This window comes from Oncorhynchus mykiss, chromosome 18, assembly GCF_013265735.2.
Source record: "Oncorhynchus mykiss isolate Arlee chromosome 18, USDA_OmykA_1.1, whole genome shotgun sequence".
NCBI lineage: Eukaryota > Metazoa > Chordata > Actinopteri > Salmoniformes > Salmonidae > Oncorhynchus > Oncorhynchus mykiss.
Genome location: NC_048582.1, coordinates 46961382 through 46984189, shown reverse-complemented (window position 1 = coordinate 46984189; position 22808 = coordinate 46961382). Strand labels below are relative to the sequence as shown.

Below are 22808 nucleotides of genomic sequence, written 5' to 3'. Positions count from 1 at the left end.
TTGCGTACAGCAGCTGGGGTCTGTTATGTGACATAGCGTATGGGGCGTTTCATTCTGTCAGACACACATGCGCACAAACACACACGCGCACAGATGTTCCATGCTATCAGGACATGGTTCAGTCTTCAGTCTAAGCCTTTTGTTGATAGCCCAGCCTTCTATCTGCTCTGCTTGCATAAATGCAGGCAGTGTACTGTTCCCCACAGGCTCACACACACACACATCACGCACTCTAAAAATAGCAACACATTGGCAGGACTCTAAATCCACCCAGCCCAAATGTAATGAAGCACATTTCATTTGATGTAGGAGGGCTGTAGACGTATTGTCAGTGTTGTGCCAGAGGAGCCGCTGTGGAATCGTCACGTATTGATCGTGGATCCTGAGGATTGACCAGCCGTTGATCTGCTTCTCCTCTTTCTCGCTGCCGCCGCCTTCTACCCAGTGACGATGATGGTTCTATCCTGTGATGATGATGGTTCTATCCTGTGATGATGGCAGCCATTTTGACCACTACCACACCTAAAAAACAGACACCAACCCCCACAGTACTAGGCTAGCTAGGCCACCTGGGGTTGCTTTTTCAGATGAGACTATCTGAATTAGTGATGCACCAATATGACATTTTTGGTCGATATTCAATATTATCCTTTTCAAAAAAACGATACCGATATTAACCATTTTAGCGGCCTTTTAAGCATTCTAGTACAGTTAAATAGTTGAAACACACACACATTCTGACCAAAAGGTAATTTTGTTGGCATTTACATATTACCAGTAAAACATAATCAAAACCAATTTCTTTCACTTATTTACTGTGCTGTTTCATTGTTCATTTGTTCAGTCACAAACAGGATTTCATCATACATGTCAAGCTGTGAAGTTTCAGCTCTGTCTGTCCGTGGCCTCTCTTCCTCGGTCACTGGGTCCGTTTGTCCAGCTGTCTAACATTTCACGTAAACCCTGTTTCTTGTCTGCATCGAAGTAGAGGTCCTTGTACCTACCATTGAATGTGGTGGCGACACAGTAAAGAGAGACTGCCTGTTAAAGAAGGATCGGTCCTTGTGTCTACCATCGAGCAGGGTGGCGACACAGTAAAGAGGCTCAGAGAGAATGCCTGTTAAAGAAGGATCGGTCCTTGTATCTAGCATCGAGCAGGGTGGTGACACAGTAAAGAGGCTCAGAGAGAATGCCTGTTAAAGAAGGATCGGTCCTTGTACCTAGCATCGAGCAGGGTGGCGACACAGTAAAGAGGCTCAGAGAGAATGCCTGTTAAAGAAGGATCGGTCCTTGTACCTAGCATCGAGCAGGGTGGCGACACAGTAAAGAGGCTCAGAGAGAATGCCTGTTAAAGAAGGATCGGTCCTTGTACCTAGCATCGAGCAGGGTGGCGACACAGTAAAGAGGCTCAGAGAGAATGCCACAGAATTGCTTGTTCACAGCCTCTTGTAGAGTAAGTTTTAACCCCACGGTCTGTGTGGGCAGTTTTGTTGAGCAGGCGTTTCAATGCCATGACAGGGGATATCACATCTGCAGCAGACGCAGTTGAAGAGCTTATTTCTCCAGTCAGTTGTTTGAATGGAGCTAGGAGTGTGTTCATGTTTCAAACATCTCAAACGCCACTGAAATGGCAGCAGCGGTATGAGAACCAGCACATTCTTAAACATGCAATACGGCTTTGCTCAGTACGATATTCTCGTCGACCCACTGTGCTGTCAGACTCAGCATGCTCATGGGGCTGACATCGCTGGTCCAAATATCAGTCGTGAAGCTAATAGCAGTTATGCCCATAGCAAGTAGCTCAGGGATGTGCGCTTTAACAATACTGTGTAACTCCGGTAGGGCAACATCTGAAAAATAGCGCCTACTGGGTAGTGTGTACCAGGGCTCGAGGTGCTCAACCAATCATAGAAAGCCAACATCATCCACGACAGAGAATGGTTGATTGTTAAGGGCAATGAGTTCCATTATCTTGGCTGTAATGGATTTCATCTTTGAGTTGTCTCGCTGAAATGTTATTACTCTTTCAAATGGCTGCTTGACTTGAACCTGTTTAATTGTTGGAAGTGTGCGCTTAGTATTTTTCTGCTTTTGTTCTGTGTAGAGCTGTATTTGTCGTGGCGTCATTTCATCTACGTTATATAGGTATGTACCTCATCTACCTACGTTATATAGATATGTACCTCATCTACCTACGTTATATAGAAATGTACCTCATCTACCTACGTTATATAGAAATGTACCTCATCTACCTACGTTATATAGATATGTACCTCATCTACCTACGTTATATAGATATGTACCTCATCTACCTACGTTATATAGGTATGTACCTCATCTACCTACGTTATATAGATATGTACCTCATCTACCTACGTTATATAGATATGTACCTCATCTACCTACGTTATATAGGTATGTACCTCATCTACCTACATTATATAGATATGTACCTCATCTACCTACGTTATATAGGTATGTACATCATCTACCTACGTTATATAGGTATGTAGGTCATCTACCTACGTTATATAGGTATGTAGGTCATCTACCTACGTTATATAGGTATGTACCTCATCTACCTACATTATATAGGTATGTACCTCATCTACCTACGTTATATAGATATGTACCTCATCTACCTACGTTATATAGATATGTACCTCATCTACCTACGTTATATAGAATGTACCTCATCTACTTACGTTATATAGGTATGCACGGCAGCTTTGACATCAGCTTTGCACATCGCCGTTAAACTAGACATTGGGCCGATGCCTATGTTGGCATTTTTAGCTAATATCGACCGATACCGATATGCTTACCGATATAGTGTCCATCCCTAATCTGAATAACAACAAACTAGCTAAAGGAGTAGCAGTAGCAGAAGTGGTCTCATCCATCGTATCAGGGTTTGATAGTTGTGGATGTGTTTGTAGGTACAAACAGCCAGAGACACAGCTAGTCAGATGATTTGCATGGCCATCTGTTTAAAAGCTTGTTTGGCCATCAGTGGTGGCTGTAAGAAGAAAGGAGCTGCCCTGGGCCGCCAGGTTTGGGGAATGGGTTGCCAAGTTTGGTAAGTTATTCTGTCCGACGGGATGGGGGGGCCTCTCTACCAATCAATAACGGTGAATGGCTGATCTCACGGCTCATTCGTCAGCGTGACATAGTGCTGTCCAGAAAGATCTGGTGGTGTGTGTGGGAGGGTGTTTGTGAACATTAGAACACACGCACACATTACGTAAAGAAAACCCATTAAGGAGCACTCATCCATTACTGTCCAGTCCTAACATCACAACATCAAAGGTGTTTGTCCTTTCATCACGGACCGTTTCCTAGCTGCTGTAGGAGGCTGTTTCTTCTCTCCTCTATTCTACGGCCTATCTCTGTCTGTTTCTCCTCTCCAGCTTGTCTCTGTCTGACTGTCTTTCTCCTCTCATGTCTGTCTGTCTGTCTCTGTTTCTCTTCTCCAACCTGTCTGTCTGTCTGTCTTTCTCTTCTCCAACCTGTCTGTCTGTCTGTCTTTCTCTTCTCCAGCCTGTCTGTCTGTCTGTCTTTCTCTTCTCCAGCCTGTCTGTCTGTCTGTCTTTCTCTTCTCCAGCCTGTCTGTCTGTCTGTCTTTCTCTTCTCCAGCCTGTCTGTCTGTCTGTCTTTCTCTTCTCCAGCCTGTCTGTCTGTCTGTCTTTCTCTTCTCCAGCCTGTCTGTCTGTCTGTCTTTCTCTTCTCCAGCCTGTCTGTCTGTCTGTCTTTCTCTTCTCCAGCCTGTCTGTCTGTCTGTCTGTCTTTCTCTTCTCCAGCCTGTCTGTCTGTCTTTCTCTTCTCCAGCCTGTCTGTCTGTCTGTCTTTCTCTTCTCCAGCCTGTCTGTCTCTTCTCCAGCCTGTCTGTCTGTCTTTCTCTTCTCCAGCCTGTCTCTGTCTTTCTCTTCTCCAGCATGTCTGTCTGTCTTTCTCTTCTCCAGCCTGTCTGTCTGTCTGTCTTTCTCTTCTCCAGCCTGTCTGTCTTTCTCCTCTCCAGCCTGTCTGTCTGTCTTTCTCTCTTCCAGCCTGTCTGTCTTTCACTTCTCCAGCCTGTCTGTCTCTCTTTCTCTTCTCCAGCCTGTCTGTCTGTCTGTCTTTCTCTTCTCCAGCCTGTCTGTCTGTCTGTCTGTCTTTCTCTTCTCCAGCCTGTCTGTCTGTCTGTCTGTCTTTCTCTTCTCCAGCCTGTCTGTCTATCTGTCTTTCTCTTCTCCAGCCTGTCTGTCTGTCTTTCTCTTCTCCAGCCTGTCTGTCTGTCTGTCTTTCTCTTCTCCAGCCTGTCTGTCTCTTCTCCAGCCTGTCTGTCTGTCTTTCTCTTCTCCAGCCTGTCTCTGTCTTTCTCTTCTCCAGCATGTCTGTCTGTCTTTCTCTTCTCCAGCCTGTCTGTCTGTCTGTCTTTCTCTTCTCCAGCCTGTCTGTCTTTCTCCTCTCCAGCCTGTCTGTCTGTCTTTCTCTCTTCCAGCCTGTCTGTCTTTCACTTCTCCAGCCTGTCTGTCTCTCTTTCTCTTCTCCAGCCTGTATGTCTATCTGTCTTTCTTTTCTCCAGCCTTTGTGTCTGTCTCTCCTCTCCTGTCTGTCTGTCTTTCTCTTCTCCAGCCTGTCTGTCTGTTTCTCCTCTCCAGACTGTCTGTATGTCTTTCTCTCTTCCTGTCTGTCTTTCTCTTAACCAGCCTGTCTGTCTGTCTCTTATCCAGCCTTTCTGTCTCTTATCCAGCCTGTCTGTCTGTCTCTTATCCAGCCTGTCTGTCTGTCTCTTATCCAGCCTGTCTGTCTGTCTCTTATCCAGCCTGTCTGTCTTTCTCTTCTCCAGCCTGTCTGTGTCCGTCTCTTCTCCAGCCTGTCTGTCGGTCTTTCTCTTCTCCAGCCCGCCTGTCTGTCTGGCTGTCTGTCTTTCAATTCTCCAGCCTGTCTGTCTGTCTTTCACTTCTCCAGCCTGTCTGTCTGTCTGTCTTTCTCTTCTCCAGTCTGTCTATCTTTCTCTTCTCCAGCCTGTCTGTCTGTCTGTTTCTCCTCTCCAGACTGTCTGTCTGTCTTTCTGTTTCTCCTCTCCAGACTGTCTGTCTGTCTGTCTGTTTATCCTCTCCAGCCTGTATGTCTGTCTGTTTATCCTCTCCAGCCTGTCTCTCTGTCTGTCTGTTTATCCTCTCCAGCCTGTCTGTCTGTCTGTTTATCCTCTCCAGCCTGTCTGTCTGTCTGTTTCTCCTCTCCAGCCTGTCTGTCTGTTTCTCTTCTCCAGCCTGTCTGTATGTCTGTCTTTCTCCTCTCCAGCCTGTCTGTCTGTTTCTCTTCTCCAGCCTGTCTGTCTGTTTCTCTTCTCCAGCCTGTCTGTATGTCTGTCTTTCTCCTCTCCAGCCTGTCTGTCTGTTTCTCTTCTCCAGCCTGTCTGTCTGTCTTTCCCTTCTCCAGCCTGTCTGTCTGTTTCTCCTCTCCAGACTGTCTGTCTGTCTGTTTCTCCTCTCCAGCCTGTCTGTCTGTCTGTTTCTCCTCTCCAGCCTGTCTGTCTGTCTGTTTCTCCTCTCCAGACTGTCTGTCTGTCTTTCTGTTTCTCCTCTCCAGACTGTCTGTCTGTCTGTCTGTTTATCCTCTCCAGCCTGTATGTCTGTCTGTTTATCCTCTCCAGCCTGTCTCTCTGTCTGTCTGTTTATCCTCTCCAGCCTGTCTGTCTGTCTGTTTCTCTTCTCCAGCCTGTCTGTCTGTCTTTCCCTTCTCCAGCCTGTCTGTCTGTCTTTCCCTTCTCCAGCCTGTCTGTCTGTTTCTCCTCTCCAGACTGTCTGTCTGTCTGTTTCTCCTCTCCAGACTGTCTGTCTGTCTGTTTCTCCTCTCCAGCCTGTCTGTCTGTCTGTCTTCCTCTTCTCCAGCCTCTCCGTATGTTTGTCTGTTTCTCTTCTCCAGCCTGTCTGTCTGTTTTTCTCTTCTCCAGTCTGTCTGTCTGTTTTTCTCTTCTCCAGTCTGTCTGTCTGTTTTTCTCTTCTCCAGTCTGTCTGTCTGTTTTTCTCTTTTCCAGCCTGTCTGTCTGTCTTTCTCCTCTCCAGCCTGTCTGTCTTTCTCTTATCCAGCCTTTCTGTCTCTTATCCAGCCTGTCTGTCTGTCTCTTATCCAGCCTGTCTGTCTGTCTCTTATCCAGCCTGTCTGTCTGTCTCTTATCCAGCCTGTCTGTCTTTCTCTTCTCCAGCCTGTCTGTGTCTGTCTCTTCTCCAGCCTGTCTGTCGGTCTTTCTCTTCTCCAGCCTGCCTGTCTGTCTGGCTGTCTGTCTTTCACTTCTCCAGCCTGTCTGTCTGTCTTTCACTTCTCCAGCCTGTCTGTCTGTCTGTCTTTCTCTTCTCCAGTCTGTCTATCTTTCTCTTCTCCAGCCTGTCTGTCTGTCTGTTTCTCCTCTCCAGCCTGTCTGTCTGTCAGTCTTCCTCTTCTCCAGCCTCTCTGTATGTTTGTCTGTTTCTGCGCTCCAGTCTGTCTGTCTGTCTTTCTCTTCTCCAGCCTGTCTGTCTGTCTGTCTTTCTCTTCTCCAGCCTGTCTGTCTGTCTGTCTTCCTCTTCTCCAGCCTCTCCGTATGTTTGTCTGTTTCTCTTCTCCAGCCTGTCTGTCTGTCTTTCTCTTCTCCAGCCTGTCTGTCTGTCTTTCCCTTCTCCAGCCTGTTTTTCTGTTTCTCCTCTCCAGTCTGTATGTCTGTTTTTCTCTTTTCCAGTCTGTCTGTCTGTTTTTATCTTCTCCAGTCTGTCTGTCTGTTTCTCTTCTCCAGCCTGTCTGTCTGTCTTTCCCTTCTCCAGCCTGTCTGTCTGTTTCTCCTCTCCAGACTGTCTGTCTGTCTGTTTCTCCTCTCCAGACTGTCTGTCTGTTTCTCCTCTCCAGCCTGTCTGTCTGTCGGTCTTCCTCTTCTCCAGCCTCTCTGTATGTTTGTCTGTTTCTGCTCTCCAGTCTGTCTGTCTGTCTTTCTCTTCTCCAGCCTGTCTCTCTGTTCTTCTGTTTCTCCTCTCCAGCCTGTCTGTCTGTCTGTCTTCCTCTTCTCCAGCCTCTCTGTATGTTTGTCTGTTTCTGCTCTCCAGTCTGTCTGTCTGTCTTTCTCTTCTCCAGCCTGTCTCTCTGTTCTTCTGTTTCTCCTCTCCAGCCTGTCTGTCTGTCTGTCTTCCTCTTCTCCAGCCTCTCTGTATGTTTGTCTGTTTCTGCTCTCCAGTCTGTCTGTCTGTCTTTCTCTTCTCCAGCCTGTCTCTCTGTTCTTCTGTTTCTCCTCTCCAGACTGTCTGTCTGTTTCTCCTCTCCAGCCTGTCTGTCTGTCTGTCTTCCTCTTCTCCAGCCTCTCTGTATGTTTGTCTGTTTCTGCTCTCCAGTCTGTCTGTCTGTCTTCCTCTTCTCCAGCCTCTCCGTATGTTTGTCTGTTTCTCTTCTCCAGCCTGTCTGTCTGTCTTTCTCTTCTCCAGCCTGCCTGTCTGTCTTTCCCTTCTCCAGCCTGTCTGTCTGTTTCTCCTCTCCAGTCTGTCTGTCTGTTTTTCTCCTCTCCAGCCTGTCTGTCTTTCTCTTAACCAGCCTGTCTCTCTGTCTCTTATCCAGCCTTTCTGTCTCTTATCCAGCCTGTCTGTCTGTCTCTTATCCAGCCTGTCTGTCTTTCTCTTCTCCAGCCTGTCTGTGTCTGTCTCTTCTCCAGCCTGTCTGTCGGTCTTTCTCTTCTCCAGCCTGCCTGTCTGTCTGGCTGTCTCTCTTTCACTTCTCCAGCCTGTCTGACTCTCTTTCTCTTCTCCAGCCTGTCTGTCTGTCTTTCTCTTCTCCAGCCTGTCTGTCTGTCTTTCTCTTCTCCAGCCTGTCTGTCTGTCTTTCTCTTCTCCAGCCTGTCTGTCTGTCTGTCTGTCTTTCTCTTCTCCAGCCTGTCTGTCTGTCTGTTTCTCTTCTCCAGCCTGTCTGTCTGTCTGTTTCTCTTCTCCAGCCTGTCTGTCTGTCTGTCTGTCTGTCTTTCTGTCTCTTCTCCAGTCTGTCTGTCTGTCTGTCTGTCTTTCTCTTCTCCAGCCTGTCTGTCTCTCTTTCTCCTCTCCAGCCTGTCTGTCATGTCTGTCTGTCTCTTCTCCAGCCTGTCTGTCTGTCTTTCTGTCTCTTCTCCAGTCTGTCTGTCTGTCTGTCTGTCTGTCTGTCTGTCTGTCTTTCTCTTCTCCAGCCTGTCTGTCTCTCCTTCTCTTCTCCAGCCTGTCTGTCTCTCTTTCTCTTCTCCAGCCTGTCTGTCTCTCTTTCTCCTCTCCAGCCTGTCTGTCATGTCTGTCTGTCTCTTCTCCAGTCTGTCTGTCTGTCTTTCTGTCTCTTCTCCAGTCTGTCTGTCTGTCTTTCTCTTCTCCAGCCTGTCTGTCTCTCTTTCTCTTCTCCAGCCTGTCTGTCTCTCTTTCTCTTCTCCAGTCTGTCTCTTTCTCTTCTCCAGCCTGTCTCTCTCTTTCTCTTCTCCAGCCTGTCTCTCTCTTTCTCTTCTCCAGCCTGTCTGTCTCTCTTTCTCTTCTCCAGCCTGTCTGTCTCTCTTTCTCTTCTCCAGCCTGTCTGTCTCTCTTTCTCTTCTCCAGCCTGTCTGTCTCTCTTTCTCTTCTCCAGCCTGTCTGTCTCTCTTTCTCTTCTCCAGCCTGTCTGTCATGTCTGTCTGTTTCTCTTCTCCAGCATGTCTGTCTGTCTGTTTCTCTTCTCCAGCATTTCTGTCTGTCTGTTTCTCCTCTCCAGCCTGTTTGTCTGTTTCTCTTCTCCAGCCTGTCTCTGCCTGGCTTTCACATTCACTTTTTCTTTCTTATTTTTCCACACAGATAAAAGGCAACATTCCTTGGAAAAAGACAGTCAAGTTTTCAGAATGGTCTTAAATGAGAATAATGTATGTAGTCCACAGTACAGCAGGAGGTACTCAAAACACAACGGATGTCTCAACTACCAACTGTGTACTGATGTCTCATGTCTACCAGCTGTGTACTGATGTCTCAACTCTACCAGCTGTGTACTGATGTCTCAACTCTACCAGCTGTGTACTGATGTCTCAACTCTACCAGCTGTGTACTGATGTCTCAACTCTACCAGCTGTGTACTGATGTCTCAACTCTACCAGTTGTGTATTGATGTCTCAACTCTACCAGCTGTGTACTGATGTCTCAACTCTACCAGCTGTGTACTGATGTCTCAACTCTACCAGCTGTGTACTGATGTCTCAACTCTACCAGCTGTGTACTGATGTCTCGACTCTACCAGCTGTGTACTGATGTCTCGACTCTACCAGCTGTGTACTGATGTCTCAACTCTACCAGCTGTGTACTGATGTCTCAACTCTACCAGCTGTGTACTGATGTCTCAACTCTACCAGCTGTGTACTGATGTCTCAACTCTACCAGCTGTGTACTGATGTATCAACTCTACCAGCTGTGTACTGATGTCTCAACTCTACCAGCTGTGTATTGATGTCTCAACTCTACCAGCTGTGTACTGATGTCTCAACTCTACCAGCTGTGTACTGATGTCTCAACTCTACCAGCTGTGTACTGATGTCTCAACTCTACCAGCTGTGTACTGATGTCTCAACTCTACCAGCTGTGTACTGATGTCTCATGTCTACCAGCTGTGTACTGATGTCTCATGTCTACCAGCTGTGTACTGATGTCTCATGTCTACCAGCTGTGTACTGATGTCTCATGTCTACCAGCTGTGTACTGTAGGTGAACTCTGATGACTCACCTGCTTTCCAGGCCAAAAATCTCAGCAGTCTGCCTCCATCCTCTTAGAGAGACACCAATGTCCTCAACCCTTTCACTCTACTTTCTTCCTCCCTCCTCCTAAGTCCCTGAGTTAATGGAGACGTCATTAGAGTTTGCCCCAGGCCCCTAATAAAGTGTCACCGTAATTAAAATACCATATTTCTAGCAGGGGGCGTCCATGTTTCTCCGACTGTCTCCTTGTCTCTGCTGGCAGACATGATTAACACAGCGGAGGGTAGTACCAAGAAAGAGAGGGGGTGACAACTGATTTATCCTCCCCACCGTTTAGCTGAACCATCAATCAGGAAGCACCGACACAGCAGCTTAGCCAATCAGGAGACAGCGCCGTAGAACAGGGCTGTGGAAACAGTCACCACAGCAGTAGCTTAATAGCAAAAACGATCAGGAAGTCATCTGGACAAAGTTTATAATGTGGCAACTTGCACATCGCAGACGTTGGCGCTGTACCAGAGGTAGAAATGTTTTAAAAGTGAACCATTTCAACAAGTATCTACCCGGGAGACTGACTGGGCTTCTAAAGATCTAAGATGTGAATAAATGATTCAAGGCAGCCAACTATTTGTCTCCGTTTCGGTCTCTGAATTCTAAACTCTAAATTCTCCTCACAGTCATAGCTCAGAGATAACCTTGGTGTTGTGATCACTGAACTGACCTTTAAATTTCACATCAGATACATCAATAAATTAATTCGTCAACATAATATCAGTATAATTGTAGAATGATTTTTCCATCTTGTGTAGGTTTTAGGTTAGCAAACGGTGTGGTCTGTGTATGGTAGCTTTTCAATTTGAAGAGAGTAGGCAGGACACTTGCTCACAATTACACGCTTGATGTTTTATTATTTGAAGTTAAAAACATCTGCTCACTCTCTCCCCAGTACCCGTCAGTGTGTGTACCTGTGGTTGGTTCTAACCCGGTTCTATTTATTTCCCTTGAACCCGTCTGTGTGTGGTTCTTTATTTTTTAAGATGCTATTTAAACTTTATTTAACTAGGCAATTCTTATTTACAATGACGGCCTGGCAAAAGGCCTCCTGCGGGGGCTGGGATTATATATATATATATATATACGGGAGTGTAGGAGTCACACCCACTTGGGAGAATGTATTTTCGGGAGGCAGATTCCTAGCTAATGTAGCTAACAAGTCTGTCCACTGTTTTTTTCCAAGTGGAAAAGGAGGTCGTTAGCTAGCTACACCCCTTCAGTTTCGGCAAATGGTTCTTTAAGACGTCCAAACAAAGTTGTCCTGTGGCTGTTACATTTTGGAGATTCTGATGTGAAGACCCGGTTCTATCTTTCTCCCCAGAACCCGTCAGTGCCACCTGCTGCTGGACGTGTTCAATTCAACAGAACATGAGCTGACGGTCAGCGCCAACAACAACCAGGACCTGGTGCTGCACGCCTCAGAGTGTCAGAGGTATGTGACCTTTAACCTGCCCATTCAAAGGGAGTCAGTGGATGACATTCTACTCCATTCTATGTATTAAATGTACACATATTGTGTGCCAGGTTTCTCTTATGAACATGAGCACATAAATTAATTTACGGATATGAACACAAACACAAATCCAACCAGTCAGAGTCATATGAGCGAACGATGTACACTGACCAAGCCTGTGTTGTGTGATTATGTGATGTATGTCGCCTGCAGTGTATTTTCTGTCTTCACGTGTGTTCAACTGGTTTCTTATAGCCTGTAGTTGGGCTTATGAGACTCTAATGGCTAGGAATGGATTAGTTCCGACGGGTCAACTCTGCCTTGTCGACCTAACCATTGTAGTTAGGTCCATTGTTGACATCCCTCTGATCCCATTTGTGCTGTTTTTACTGGGGTCAATAATGACAGCTTCTGGAGCAGCCCTTTAAAGGGATAGTTCACCCAAATTACAAAATGACATTGGTTTCCTTACCCTGTAAGCCGGACTGCCAGTCGAGCTTTGACCCCAGGTATCATACAAGCCCACATAAGACCTGGAAAATGCATGAAATGAACAATCCCTGTACTAACCTAAACTCTCTATGAAGCTGCTCATTTCACTGGATTTTAGTATGAGACAAGGTTGGCTTTGAACACTAAGCGAGGAGCTCCATCAGTAGCTAGCTGCATCTCTAAACGCACATTCATTCTACATTGATGAAGACATGTTGGAAGTTTGTTTACAGTGAGCTACTGTACGTCTTGACATTGGATTATTCTGACACTGTCGCTTCCTTGCCCTCCCTTTCCCCTTCCCCTCCCTATCTCTGAACCGCGCCTCTCTCCCTGTCTCCATTCCTCTCCTCTCTTCCTCATACCGCCAGTTAACCCTCTGAACATTACCGAATTCTGATTCCTGTCACAGCTATCTCTGAGCAGCGTCCTCCTCCTGCGATGAGTACAGGTGGGGAAGTGTGCGTGTGTGGGGAACACCACATGGGTGCCCCACAACAAGCCCTACTCTACCGGAGAGGAATGCTCTCTTACTTCCTGTATGGGAGAGAACATGGGGTGGTGTGGGGGGTTGTTCTTTTCAGAATATCCTTCTCTAGGACTTTATTTTATTTAACTTTTATTTAATCTTTATTTAACCTTTATTTAACTAGGCAAGTCAGTTAAGAACACATTCTTATTTACAATGATGGCCTGGGAACAGTGGGTTAACTGCCTTGTTCAGGGGCAGAACGACAGATTTTTACCTGATCAGCTCGGGGATTCGATCTAGCAGCCTTTCGGTTACTGAGCCCAACACTAGGCTACCTACCTGCCACCGACTATTGGACAATGTAGCTTTTAGGACAGTTCTACAAATGATTAGCATATACAGTGCCTTGCGAAAGTATTCGGCCCCCTTGAACTTTGCGACCTTTTGCCACATTTCAGGCTTCAAACATAAAGATATAAAACTGTATTTTTTTGTGAAGAATCAACAACAAGTGGGACACAATCATGAAGTGGAACGACATTTATTGGATATTTCAAACTTTTTTAACAAATCAAAAACTGAAGAATTGGGCGTGCAAAATTATTCAGCCCCTACTTTCAGTGCAGCAAACTCTCTCCAGAAGTTCAGTGAGGATCTCTGAATGATCCAATGTTGACCTAAATGATGATAATGTTGACTAATGATGATAAATACAATCCACCTGTGTGTAATCAAGTCTCCGTATAAATGCACCTGCACTGTGATAGTCTCAGAGGTCCGTTAAAAGCGCAGAGAGCATCATGAAGAACAAGGAACACACCAGGCAGGTCCGAGATACTGTTGTGAAGAAGTTTAAATCCGGATTTGGATACAAAAAGCTTTCCCAAGCTTTAAACATCCCAAGGAGCACTGTGCAAGCGATAATATTGAAATGGAAGGAGTATCAGACCACTGCAAATCTACCAAGACCTGGCCGTCCCTCTAAACTTTCAGCTCATACAAGGAGAAGACTGATCAAAGATGCAGCCAAGAGGCCCATGATCACTCTGGATGAACTGCAGAGATCTACAGCTGAGGTGGGAGACTCTGTCCATAGGACAACAATCAGTCGTATATTGCACATATCTGGCCTTTATGGAAGAGTGGCAAGAAGAAAGCCATTTCTTAAAGATATCCATAAAAAGTGTTGTTTAAAGTTTGCCACAAGCCACCTGGGAGACACACCAAACATGTGGAAGAAGGTGCTCTGGTCAGATGAAACCAAAATGGAACTTTTTGGCAACAATGCAAAACGTTATGTTTGGCGTAAAAGCAAGACCCTGAACACACCATCCCCACTGTCAAACATGGTGGTGGCAGCATCATGGTTTGGGCCTGCTTTTCTTCAGCAGGGACAGGGAAGATGGTTAAAATTGATGGGAAGATGGATGGAGCCAAATACAGGACCATTCTGGAAGAAAACCTGATGGAGTCTGCAAAAGACCTGAGACTGGGACGGAGATTTGTCTTCCAACAAGACAATGATCCAAAACATAAAGCAAAATCTACAATGGAATGGTTCAAAAATAAACATATCCAGGTGTTAGAATGGCCAAGTCAAAGTCCAGACCTGAATCCAATCGAGAATCTGTGGAAAGAACTGAAAACTGCTGTTCACAAATGCTCTCCTTCCAACCTCACTGAGCTTGAGCTGTTTTGCAAGGAGGAATGGGAAAAAAATTCAGTCTCTCGATGTGCAAAACTGATAGAGACATACCACAAGCGACTTACAGCTGTAATCGCAGCAAAAGGTGGCGCTACAAAGTATTAACTTAAGGGGGCTGAATAATTTTGCACGCCCAATTTTTCAGTTTTTGATTTGTTAAAAAAGTTTGAAATATCCAATAAATGTCGTTCCACTTCATGATTGTGTCCCACTTGTTGTTGATTCTTCACAAAAAAATACAGTTTTATATCTTTATGTTTGAAGCCTGAAATGTGGCAAAAGGTCGCAAAGTTCAAGGGGGCCGAATACTTTCGCAAGGCACTGTAGCTGTCTCCACTTTTGTTTCCTTTTAGCCTGTGAATGTTTGTCTTTCTTATACTCTACACGGCTGGTTCATAAGTTAGGTCCATTTTGCTGCTCAAAAGATGTAGGGAGGTCTCCTAATTTTTCCAGGGAAGTGACAGTAAGACTTTGGAGCTCCTTGTTCTCTCGTCTATTGGTAAAATGATAACACGTTAGGTTAGGAATGATGCATCAACTGCATTCAGAGACGTCTTTTTAAAGCGGTTGTGTTATCTTTTAAATCGTTTTAATTAAGAGTGTGCACGTGAGCCAGTGCACAGGCAGGTCAGCGGTTCATTTTTAATCGCTGGTATTACAGCTGCGGTGGAGACAAATACCTCTGAATCCCGCCTGAGCTTCCTTACATTAGAACAGGAAAACACTCCCAGTGAACTTAAGCCCTGGATTCTATAAGATATTAAGAAGGGAAATTGTCCAAATAATCTTTTATGCAGTTTATTAACTTTTTTTTAAAACAATTATTCCGTCTGTATATATTGCGTTATTAACAAAAACCCTATCTGTTTATATAGTGCTATTGTATTAGTTTAAAGTTAAGCTGGGAAATGTTATTTGCATTAATACAACAATGCATATGGCATGTGGATGCAGAGGAGGAGTAATTAACAAGAACCCTCTCTGTTTATATAGTTTATATAGTGCTATTCTATTATTTTAAAGCTACACTGGGGATTTTAATTTGCAGAAATATGACGCTGCTCGTTCATGGCAGGAAGAAAGAGGTTTGGTTGCTTTCATGTTCTCCCATCTTTCAACGCTCAGCCTCCTCCTAGATCTTTAACCCTCGCTCCTGTTCATTACTGCTGAAAGACAGATGAGAGGAGCCAGCGATATGAATGAGAATGGCCCCTCTGATGTTTGGAAGCCCTAGAAAGCTCGAACACAGACCTCTGTCTGCCTCTTCAACCAGACATGCTTTTGTATGAGGTTTTCACCGTGGGGTATAGGGAGAATAGAGAGAGCAGGACTTGTCTCTATTTTAGTTTGGTTGTTTTGTCTTTGTGCTCTCCAAAATTCATTGACCCCTTTGGTGTTTAAGTTCATCTTTGTCTTGATTTGTATAGGGCTGTTACAGTATTATTCATGACTTTAATGAAATTCACAGCATGAGACCTCAAGGGACCATATCCCACAATTAAAATGAGAGAACCTTTATGCAGACCTGAATAAAGCTAAGTAAGCCAATGTAGCGGGGACGAGTGACATACTTGTTGATGAACAGAAAGCGAAATACACTCCAGTTTATTAGGTACACCAATCTAGAACCGTGTACCAGAACAGCCAGAATTCTTCTGGAAATTCTTGCTCAATTGGTATCAAGGGACCTAACGTGTGCCAGGAAAACATTCTCCATACCATTACACCACCGCTACCAGCATGTACTGTTGACACCAGGCAGGATGGGGCCCATGGACTCATGCTGCTTACTCCAAATCCGGACTCAGCATGACGCAACAGTGACTCGGCGTGACGCAACAGTGACTCGCGTGACGCAACAGTGACTCGCGTGACGCAACAGTGACTCGGCGTGACGCAACAGTGACTCGGCGTGACGCAACAGTGACTCGGCGTGACGCAACAGTGACTCGGCGTGACGCAACGCAATGCCATCAACGTGACGCAACAGACCAGGCGATGTTTTTCCACTCCTCAGTGTTGGTGATTGCGTGGTCGCTGGAGCAGCTTCTTCTTGTTTTTAGCTGATAGGAGTGGAACCCGGTGTGGTCGTCTGCTGCAATAAATCGACGAGTTGTGCGTTCCGAGATGCTGTTCTGCACACCACTGTTGTACTGCGCCGTTATTTGTCTGTTTGTGGCCCGTCTGTTAGCTTGTACGATTCTTGCCATTCTCTTTCGACCTCTCATCAACATCAACTGTTTTCGCCCACAGGACTGCCGCTGACTGGATGTTTTTGTTTGCCACATCATTCTCAGTAAACCCTAGACATCGTCGTGCTTGAAAAGCCCAGGGTGCCAGTCATTTCTGAGATACTGGAACTGGCGCGCCTGGCACCGACGATCATACCATGCTCCAAGTTGCCCAGGTCACTTGTTTTGCCCATTCTAACGTTCAATCAAACAGTAACTGGATGCCTGTCTGCCTGCTTTATATAGCAAGCCGTGGTGACTCACTGTCTGTAGGTGCAAATCATTTTCGTGAACAAGGGAGTGTACCTAATAAACTGGCCACTGGGTGTATATCTGTCAGCTTCCAAACAAGCTACTGTGAGAAAAGTGTTCCCTAAGCCCTAGGAAACTCGAAGACAAATGGACCAGAGCCAACAGCCATGGCTGTTGTTCTCCACATTGACTTCCTTGTGTGTGTGCGAGTGTATTTTTGTGCGTGTGCTATTTTAAGTGCCTGAAGTGTATCAGTTTAAGCTCTGACTTCCAGACAGAGAGAATCCCTGAGGGATGTCCTCTTTTTATATGTCTGTTTGTCTGTCTGTTCTGTGTGAACGAAAGCTCAGGGTGAACATCCATGACGGGAGCGTCTCCTTGTGTGGTGATGAAGCCTTCCTTTTAAACCCAGCCTTGTCATCGTCCCCGTTCCTTTGCTCCGTACATGCTGCAGGCTGCTGGTATTTCCTGCGTGGCCTGAAGCCACTGTTTGATTCACAGGTTTCTGCTGAGGTTTTGGTCTTCCAGCTCTGTGGTGGTGGTGGTGGTGGTGGTGGCGGCCCATTTTGATCCGCCCAGCCTGTATCCAGACATGGGTGATGGAGAACTTTGAAACAACAGCCCATTGCACAGCAATCTGAAATGAATCTTTCCCCAGCTACTGGCTGGTGAGGTTGTTTAAAAGACACTAGGCTCGTTTGCAATTGTATTATTATCAGCCTATGTTTTGGCCTTTTTTCATTAAAGACAAGATCGTTTTGCCAGCATCTGCATACTGTGACTATCTTTAGTCAGACACGTGGCATGGCAGCCTGGATGTGTCCTGGATCATCCAGTTGATCCAGTGGCGGCTTCTGGTCGACACACCCCTCTCAGGCAACCCCTCCCCTCTTCAGCTGTGTCTCCTAGAGGGCTTTGGTCAGGGGGTGTCCGCATGTGTGACACAGCGTAGAGAGAGCGAGAAAGAGACCTCCTCTGGCACCCCAGCAAGGGGTGACTGCAGCGTTTCTCACTTTACCCACACACACTCAGTCAGACCTCTTTCTGTTTACACATGCCTATCGGCACCAATACGTGTGTGTCACACACATATGGTTTCCATGGTGACCACTTATCCAATCTCCTATGTGTCTTACAAGAAGGCAGAGAATATTATTCGACCATTTCCTTACGATGCTCTGTAATATCTGTCTGCTGAGGAGATGGGGGCCGTGGTTTGTGTGTGCGTGCGTGCAGGCTTTTGGCGCTTCCTCTGCGACAGAGATGAGACCTGAATGTTCTGAGGTTCACTTCCTACTGAGGAAGGTTCACTTCACATCCAGGGGGTAAAAAGGCCTCGGTGATGCTGTGTGAATCTGCTGTGAGGATAAATGTTTTTCCCCTCTCCTTCCTTCCTTTTGGAAAATGGCTCCATCATTATGGAAATGTACTGGTATTTTTATAGAGGCTCCCACCTTCCCGAACTAGCCCCCATGGGGACAAGGAGTGGTTTTAGGTGTGGGACCATCAAGATCCCTGCTCACTTGTGGGTGTGTGTTATTTGTGTGTGTATTTGTGTGTGTTTGTGTGTGCGTGTATTTGTATGTGTGTATTTGGGTGTGTGCTATTTGTGTGTGTGTGTGTATTTGTGTGTGTGTGTGTGTGTGTTATTTGTTTGTGTGTATTTGTGTGTGTATTTGTATGTGTGTTATTTGTTTGTGTGTATTTGTGTGTGTATTTGTATGTGTTATTTGTGTGTGTATTTGTATGTGTGTTATTTGTGTGTGTGTGTTATTTGTGTGTGATTTGTGCGTGTGTGTGTGTGTTATTTGTGTGTGTGTGTGTGTGTGTATTTGTGTGTGTGTGTGTGTATGGTGTGTGACAGCATCAAAATGTAAGTAAGTTGAGAAAATGTAGTGCTGTAATATCAACACATTCAGAATCATAGTATTCTATTTGCTTTGTCTTCTGAAACTTGTAAACAGTTGAAACCCTCAGGCCAGGCAACATCCTGTGTTTTCCTCTAATCCAATTCATTCACAGCTATAATCTCCACTAGTTGAAACAGATGTTTTATCATGAGATATACCAACCTACTAGATAATTCACTAATGAAGCGTATCATTTCCACATCCAACAGTGTGTTCTCAAAGCTTTGTTTGTCTACGTAGAGAAAACCCCTGTCTGCAAACTCTGCGTTGACTGAATTTAGATAGCATGCTGTCCATGCTGTATATCCATACTGTAATTGTTCGTATAGATCTGTTTCTACAGCTGCCCGTCTGATGGAGGTGCTGGGCCATCAATACATCAATACAGCAGGGCCGGTATTGATGGAGATGGAGTCGGCCCTGAGGCTGCTGGTAACCGGGGGTTACGGGGAGTCAGCCGCATGCAGTCTAAAAATAGCGTCTTGCTCTCGCCCGCCTCCACACCGCCCGCCTCCGTACCGCCCGCCTCACTGTCAGCACATGAGCTCAAGCATGTGAGCTAAAAATAGAACCCTGGGCTCAGTCGCACACACACGCACTGTCGCACACACACTGTAGCACACATTCGCTCAGGCGCACACACACGCTCAGTCACACAGACACACACACACACACACACACACACACTGTCACACACACTCAGTCACACACACACACTGCTGATTTTTCTATTTTCCTCTCAGCCTCACCCCAGTGCAGTCACTGACTGTTAAAGCGGCAGCAGAAACACTTTGATAGAAACACTTATCTTCTCTTGCTGCTGCTTGCTCTCTGTTGTCCCCCATTCCCATCCTCTTTCTCTCTGGCTCGCTCTCTTTTGTCCCCCATTCCCATCCTCTTCCTCTCTGGCTCGCTCTCTTTTGTCCCCCATTCCCATCCTCTTTCTCTCTGGCTCGCTCTCTTTTGTCCCCCATTCCCATCCTCTTCCTCTCTGGCTCGCTCTCTTTTGTCCCCCATTCCCATCCTCTTTCTCTCTGGCTCTCTCTCTCTTTTGTCCCCCATTCCCATCCTCTTTCTCTCTGGCTCGCTCTCTTTTGTCCCCCATTCCCATCCTCTTTCTCTCTGGCTCGCTCTCTTTTGTCCCCCATTCCCATCCTCTTTCTCTCTGGCTCGCTCTCTTTTGTCCCCCATTCCCATCCTATTTCTCTCTGGCTCGCTCTCTTTTGTCCCCCATTCCCATCCTCTTTCTCTCTGGCTCGCTCTCTTTTGTCCCCCATTCCCATCCTCTTTCTCTCTGGCTCGCTCTCTTTTGTCCCCCATCATCTTTCTCTCTGGCTCTCTCTCTTTTGTCCCCCATTCCCATCCTCTTTCTCTCTGGCTCTCTCTCTCTTTTGTCCCCCATTCCCATCCTCTTTCTCTCTGGCTTGCTCTCTTTTGTCCCCCATTCCCATCCTCTTTCTCTCTGGCTTGCTCTCTTTTGTCCCCCATTCCCATCCTCTTTCTCTCTGGCTCTCTCTCTCTTTTGTCCCCCATTCCCATCCTCTTTCTCTCTGTCTCGCTCTCTTTTGTCCCCCATTCCCATCCTCTTTCTCTCTGGCTTGCTCTCTTTTGTCCCCCATTCCCATCCTCTTTCTCTCTGGCTCTCGCTCTCTTTTGTCCCCCATTCCCATCCTCTTTCTCTCTGGCTCTCTCTCTTTTGTCCCCCATTCCCATCCTCTTTCTCTCTGGCTCTCTCTCTCTTTTGTCCCCCATTCCCATCCTCTTTCTCTCTGGCTCGCTCTCTTTTGTCCCCCATTCCCATCCTCTTTCTCTCTGGCTCGCTCTCTTTTGTCCCCCATTCCCATCCTCTTTCTCTCTGGCTCACTCTCTTTTGTCCCCCATTCCCATCCTCTTTCTCTCTGGCTCTCTCTCTTTTGTCCCCCATTCCCATCCTCTTTCTCTCTGGCTCTCGCTCTCTTTTGTCCCCCATTCCCATCCTCTTTCTCTCTGGCTCTCTCTCTTTTGTCCCCCATTCCCATCCTCTTTCTCTCTGGCTCGCTCTCTTTTGTCCCCCATTCCCATCCTCTTTCTCTCTGGCTCTCTCTCTTTTGTCCCCCATTCCCATCCTCTTTCTCTCTTGCTCTCGTTCTCTTTTGTCCCCCATTCCCATCCTCTTTCTCTCTTGCTCTCACTCTCTTTTGTCCCCCATTCCCATCCTCTTTCTCTCTGGCTCTCTCTCTTTTGTCCCCCATTCCCATCCTCTTTCTCTCTGGCTCTCTCTCTTTTGTCCCCCATTCCCATCCTCTTTCTCTCTGGCTCTCGCTCTCTTTTGTCCCCCATTCCCATCCTCTTTCTCTCTGGCTCTCGCTCTCTTTTGTCCCCCATTCCCATCCTCTTTCTCTCTGGCTCTCGCTCTCTTTTGTCCCCCATTCCCATCCTCTTTCTCTCTGGCTCGCTCTCTTTTGTCCCTGATTCCCATCCTCTTTCTCTCTGGCTCTCTCTCTTTTGTCCCCCATTCCCATCCTCTTTCTCTCTTGCTCTCTCTCTCTTTTGTCCCCCATTCCCATCCTCTTTCTCTCTGGCTCTCGCTCTCTTTTGTCCCCCATTCCCATCCTCTTTCTCTCTTGCTCTCTCTCTCTTTTGTCCCCCATTCCCATCCTCTTTCTCTCTGGCTCTCTCTCTCTTTTGTCCCCCATTCCCATCCTCTTTCTCTCTGGCTCTCGCTCTCTTTTGTCCCCCATTCCCATCCTCTTAATCTCTTGCTCTCGCTCTCTTTTGTCCCCCATTCCCATCCTCTTAATCTCTTGCTCTCGCTCTCTTTTGTCCCCCATTCCCATCCTCTTTCTCTCTGGCTCGCTCTCTTTTGTCCCCCATTCCCATCCTCTTTCTCTCTTGCTTTCGCTCTCTTTTGTCCCCCATTCCCATCCTCTTTCTCTCTGGCTCTCGCTCTCTTTTGTCCCCCATTCCCATCCTCTTTCTCTCTGGCTCGCTCTCTTTTGTCCCCCATTCCCATCCTCTTTCTCTCTGGCTCGCTCTCTTTTGTCCCCCATTCCCATCCTCTTTCTCTCTGGCTCTCGCTCTCTTTTGTCCCCCATTCCCATCCTCTTTCTCTCTGGCTCTCGCTCTCTTTTTTCCCCCATTCCCATCCTCTTTCTCTCTGGCTCTCTCTCTCTTTTGTCCCCCGTTCCCATCCTCTTTCTCTCTGGCTCTCTCTCTCTTTTGTCCCCCATTCCCATCCTCTTAATCTCTTGCTCTCGCTCTCTTTTGTCCCCCATTCCCATCCTCTTAATCTCTTGCTCTCGCTCTCTTTTGTCCCCCATTCCCATCCTCTTTCTCTCTGGCTCGCTCTCTTTTGTCCCCCATTCCCATCCTCTTTCTCTCTTGCTCTCGCTCTCTTTTGTCCCCCATTCCCATCCTCTTTCTCTCTGGCTCTCGCTCTCTTTTGTCCCCCATTCCCATCCTCTTTCTCTCTGGCTCGCTCTCTTTTGTCCCCCATTCCCATCCTCTTTCTCTCTGGCTCGCTCTCTTTTGTCCCCCATTCCCATCCTCTTTCTCTCTGGCTCTCGCTCTCTTTTGTCCCCCATTCCCATCCTCTTTCTCTCTGGCTCTCGCTCTCTTTTTTCCCCCATTCCCATCCTCTTTCTCTCTGGCTCTCTCTCTCTTTTGTCCCCCGTTCCCATCCTCTTTCTCTCTGGCTCTCTCTCTCTTTTGTCCCCCATTCCCATCCTCTTTCTCTCTGGCTCTCTCTCTTTTGTCCCCCATTCCCATCCTCTTCCTCTCTGGCTCGCTCTCTTTTGTCCCCCATTCCCATCCTCTTTCTCTCTGGCTCGCTCTTTTTGTCCCCCATTCCCATCCTCTTTCTCTCTGGCTCGCTCTCTTTTGTCCCCCATTCCCATCCTCTTTCTCTCTGGCTCTCTCTCTCTCTTTTGTCCCCCATTCCCATCCTCTTTCTCTCTGTCTCGCTCTCTTTTGTCCCCCATTCCCATTCCCTTTCTCTCTGGCTCTCTCTCTTTTGTCCCCCATTCCCATCCTCTTTCTCTCTGGCTCTCTCTCTTTTGTCCCCCATTCCCATCCTCTTTCTCTCTGGCTCGCTCTCTTTTGTCCCCCATTCCCATCCTCTATCTCTCTGGCTCGCTCTCTTTTGTCCCCCATTCCCATCCTCTTTCTCTCTGGCTCGCTCTCTTTTGTCCCCCATTCCCATCCTCTTTCTCTCTGGCTCGCTCTCTTTTGTCCCCCATTCCCATCCTCTTTCTCTCTGGCTCGCTCTCTTTTGTCCCCCATTCCCATCCTCTTTCTCTCTGGCTCGCTCTCTTTTGTCCCCCATTCCCATCCTCTTTCTCTCTGGCTCGCTCTCTTTTGTCCCCCATTCCCATCCTCTTTCTCTCTGGCTCGCTCTCTTTTGTCCCCCATCATCTTTCTCTCTGGCTCTCTCTCTTTTGTCCCCCATTCCCATCCTCTTTCTCTCTGGCTCTCGCTCTCTTTTGTCCCTCAATCTCTTTCTCTCTGGCTCGCTCTCTTTTGTCCCCCATCCTCTTTCTCTCTGGCTCGCTCTCTTTTGTCCCCCATTCCCATTCCCTTTCTCTCTGGCTCTCTCTCTT

General features: G+C 46.9%; 1 protein-coding gene across 4 annotated transcripts in view; it reads left to right on the top strand.

Moving 5' to 3' along the window:
* Nucleotides 1-22808, top strand: part of trappc9 (trafficking protein particle complex 9) — a 283555-nt gene that overhangs the window by 156826 nt on the left and 103921 nt on the right. For all 4 annotated transcript variants that reach the window (XM_036952949.1, XM_036952950.1, XM_036952948.1 and 1 more), the window contains one exon: nucleotides 11038-11148. In XM_036952949.1, coding sequence (XP_036808844.1) covers nucleotides 11038-11148 — 111 coding nt within the window. The remainder of the gene's footprint in view (nucleotides 1-11037; nucleotides 11149-22808) is intronic.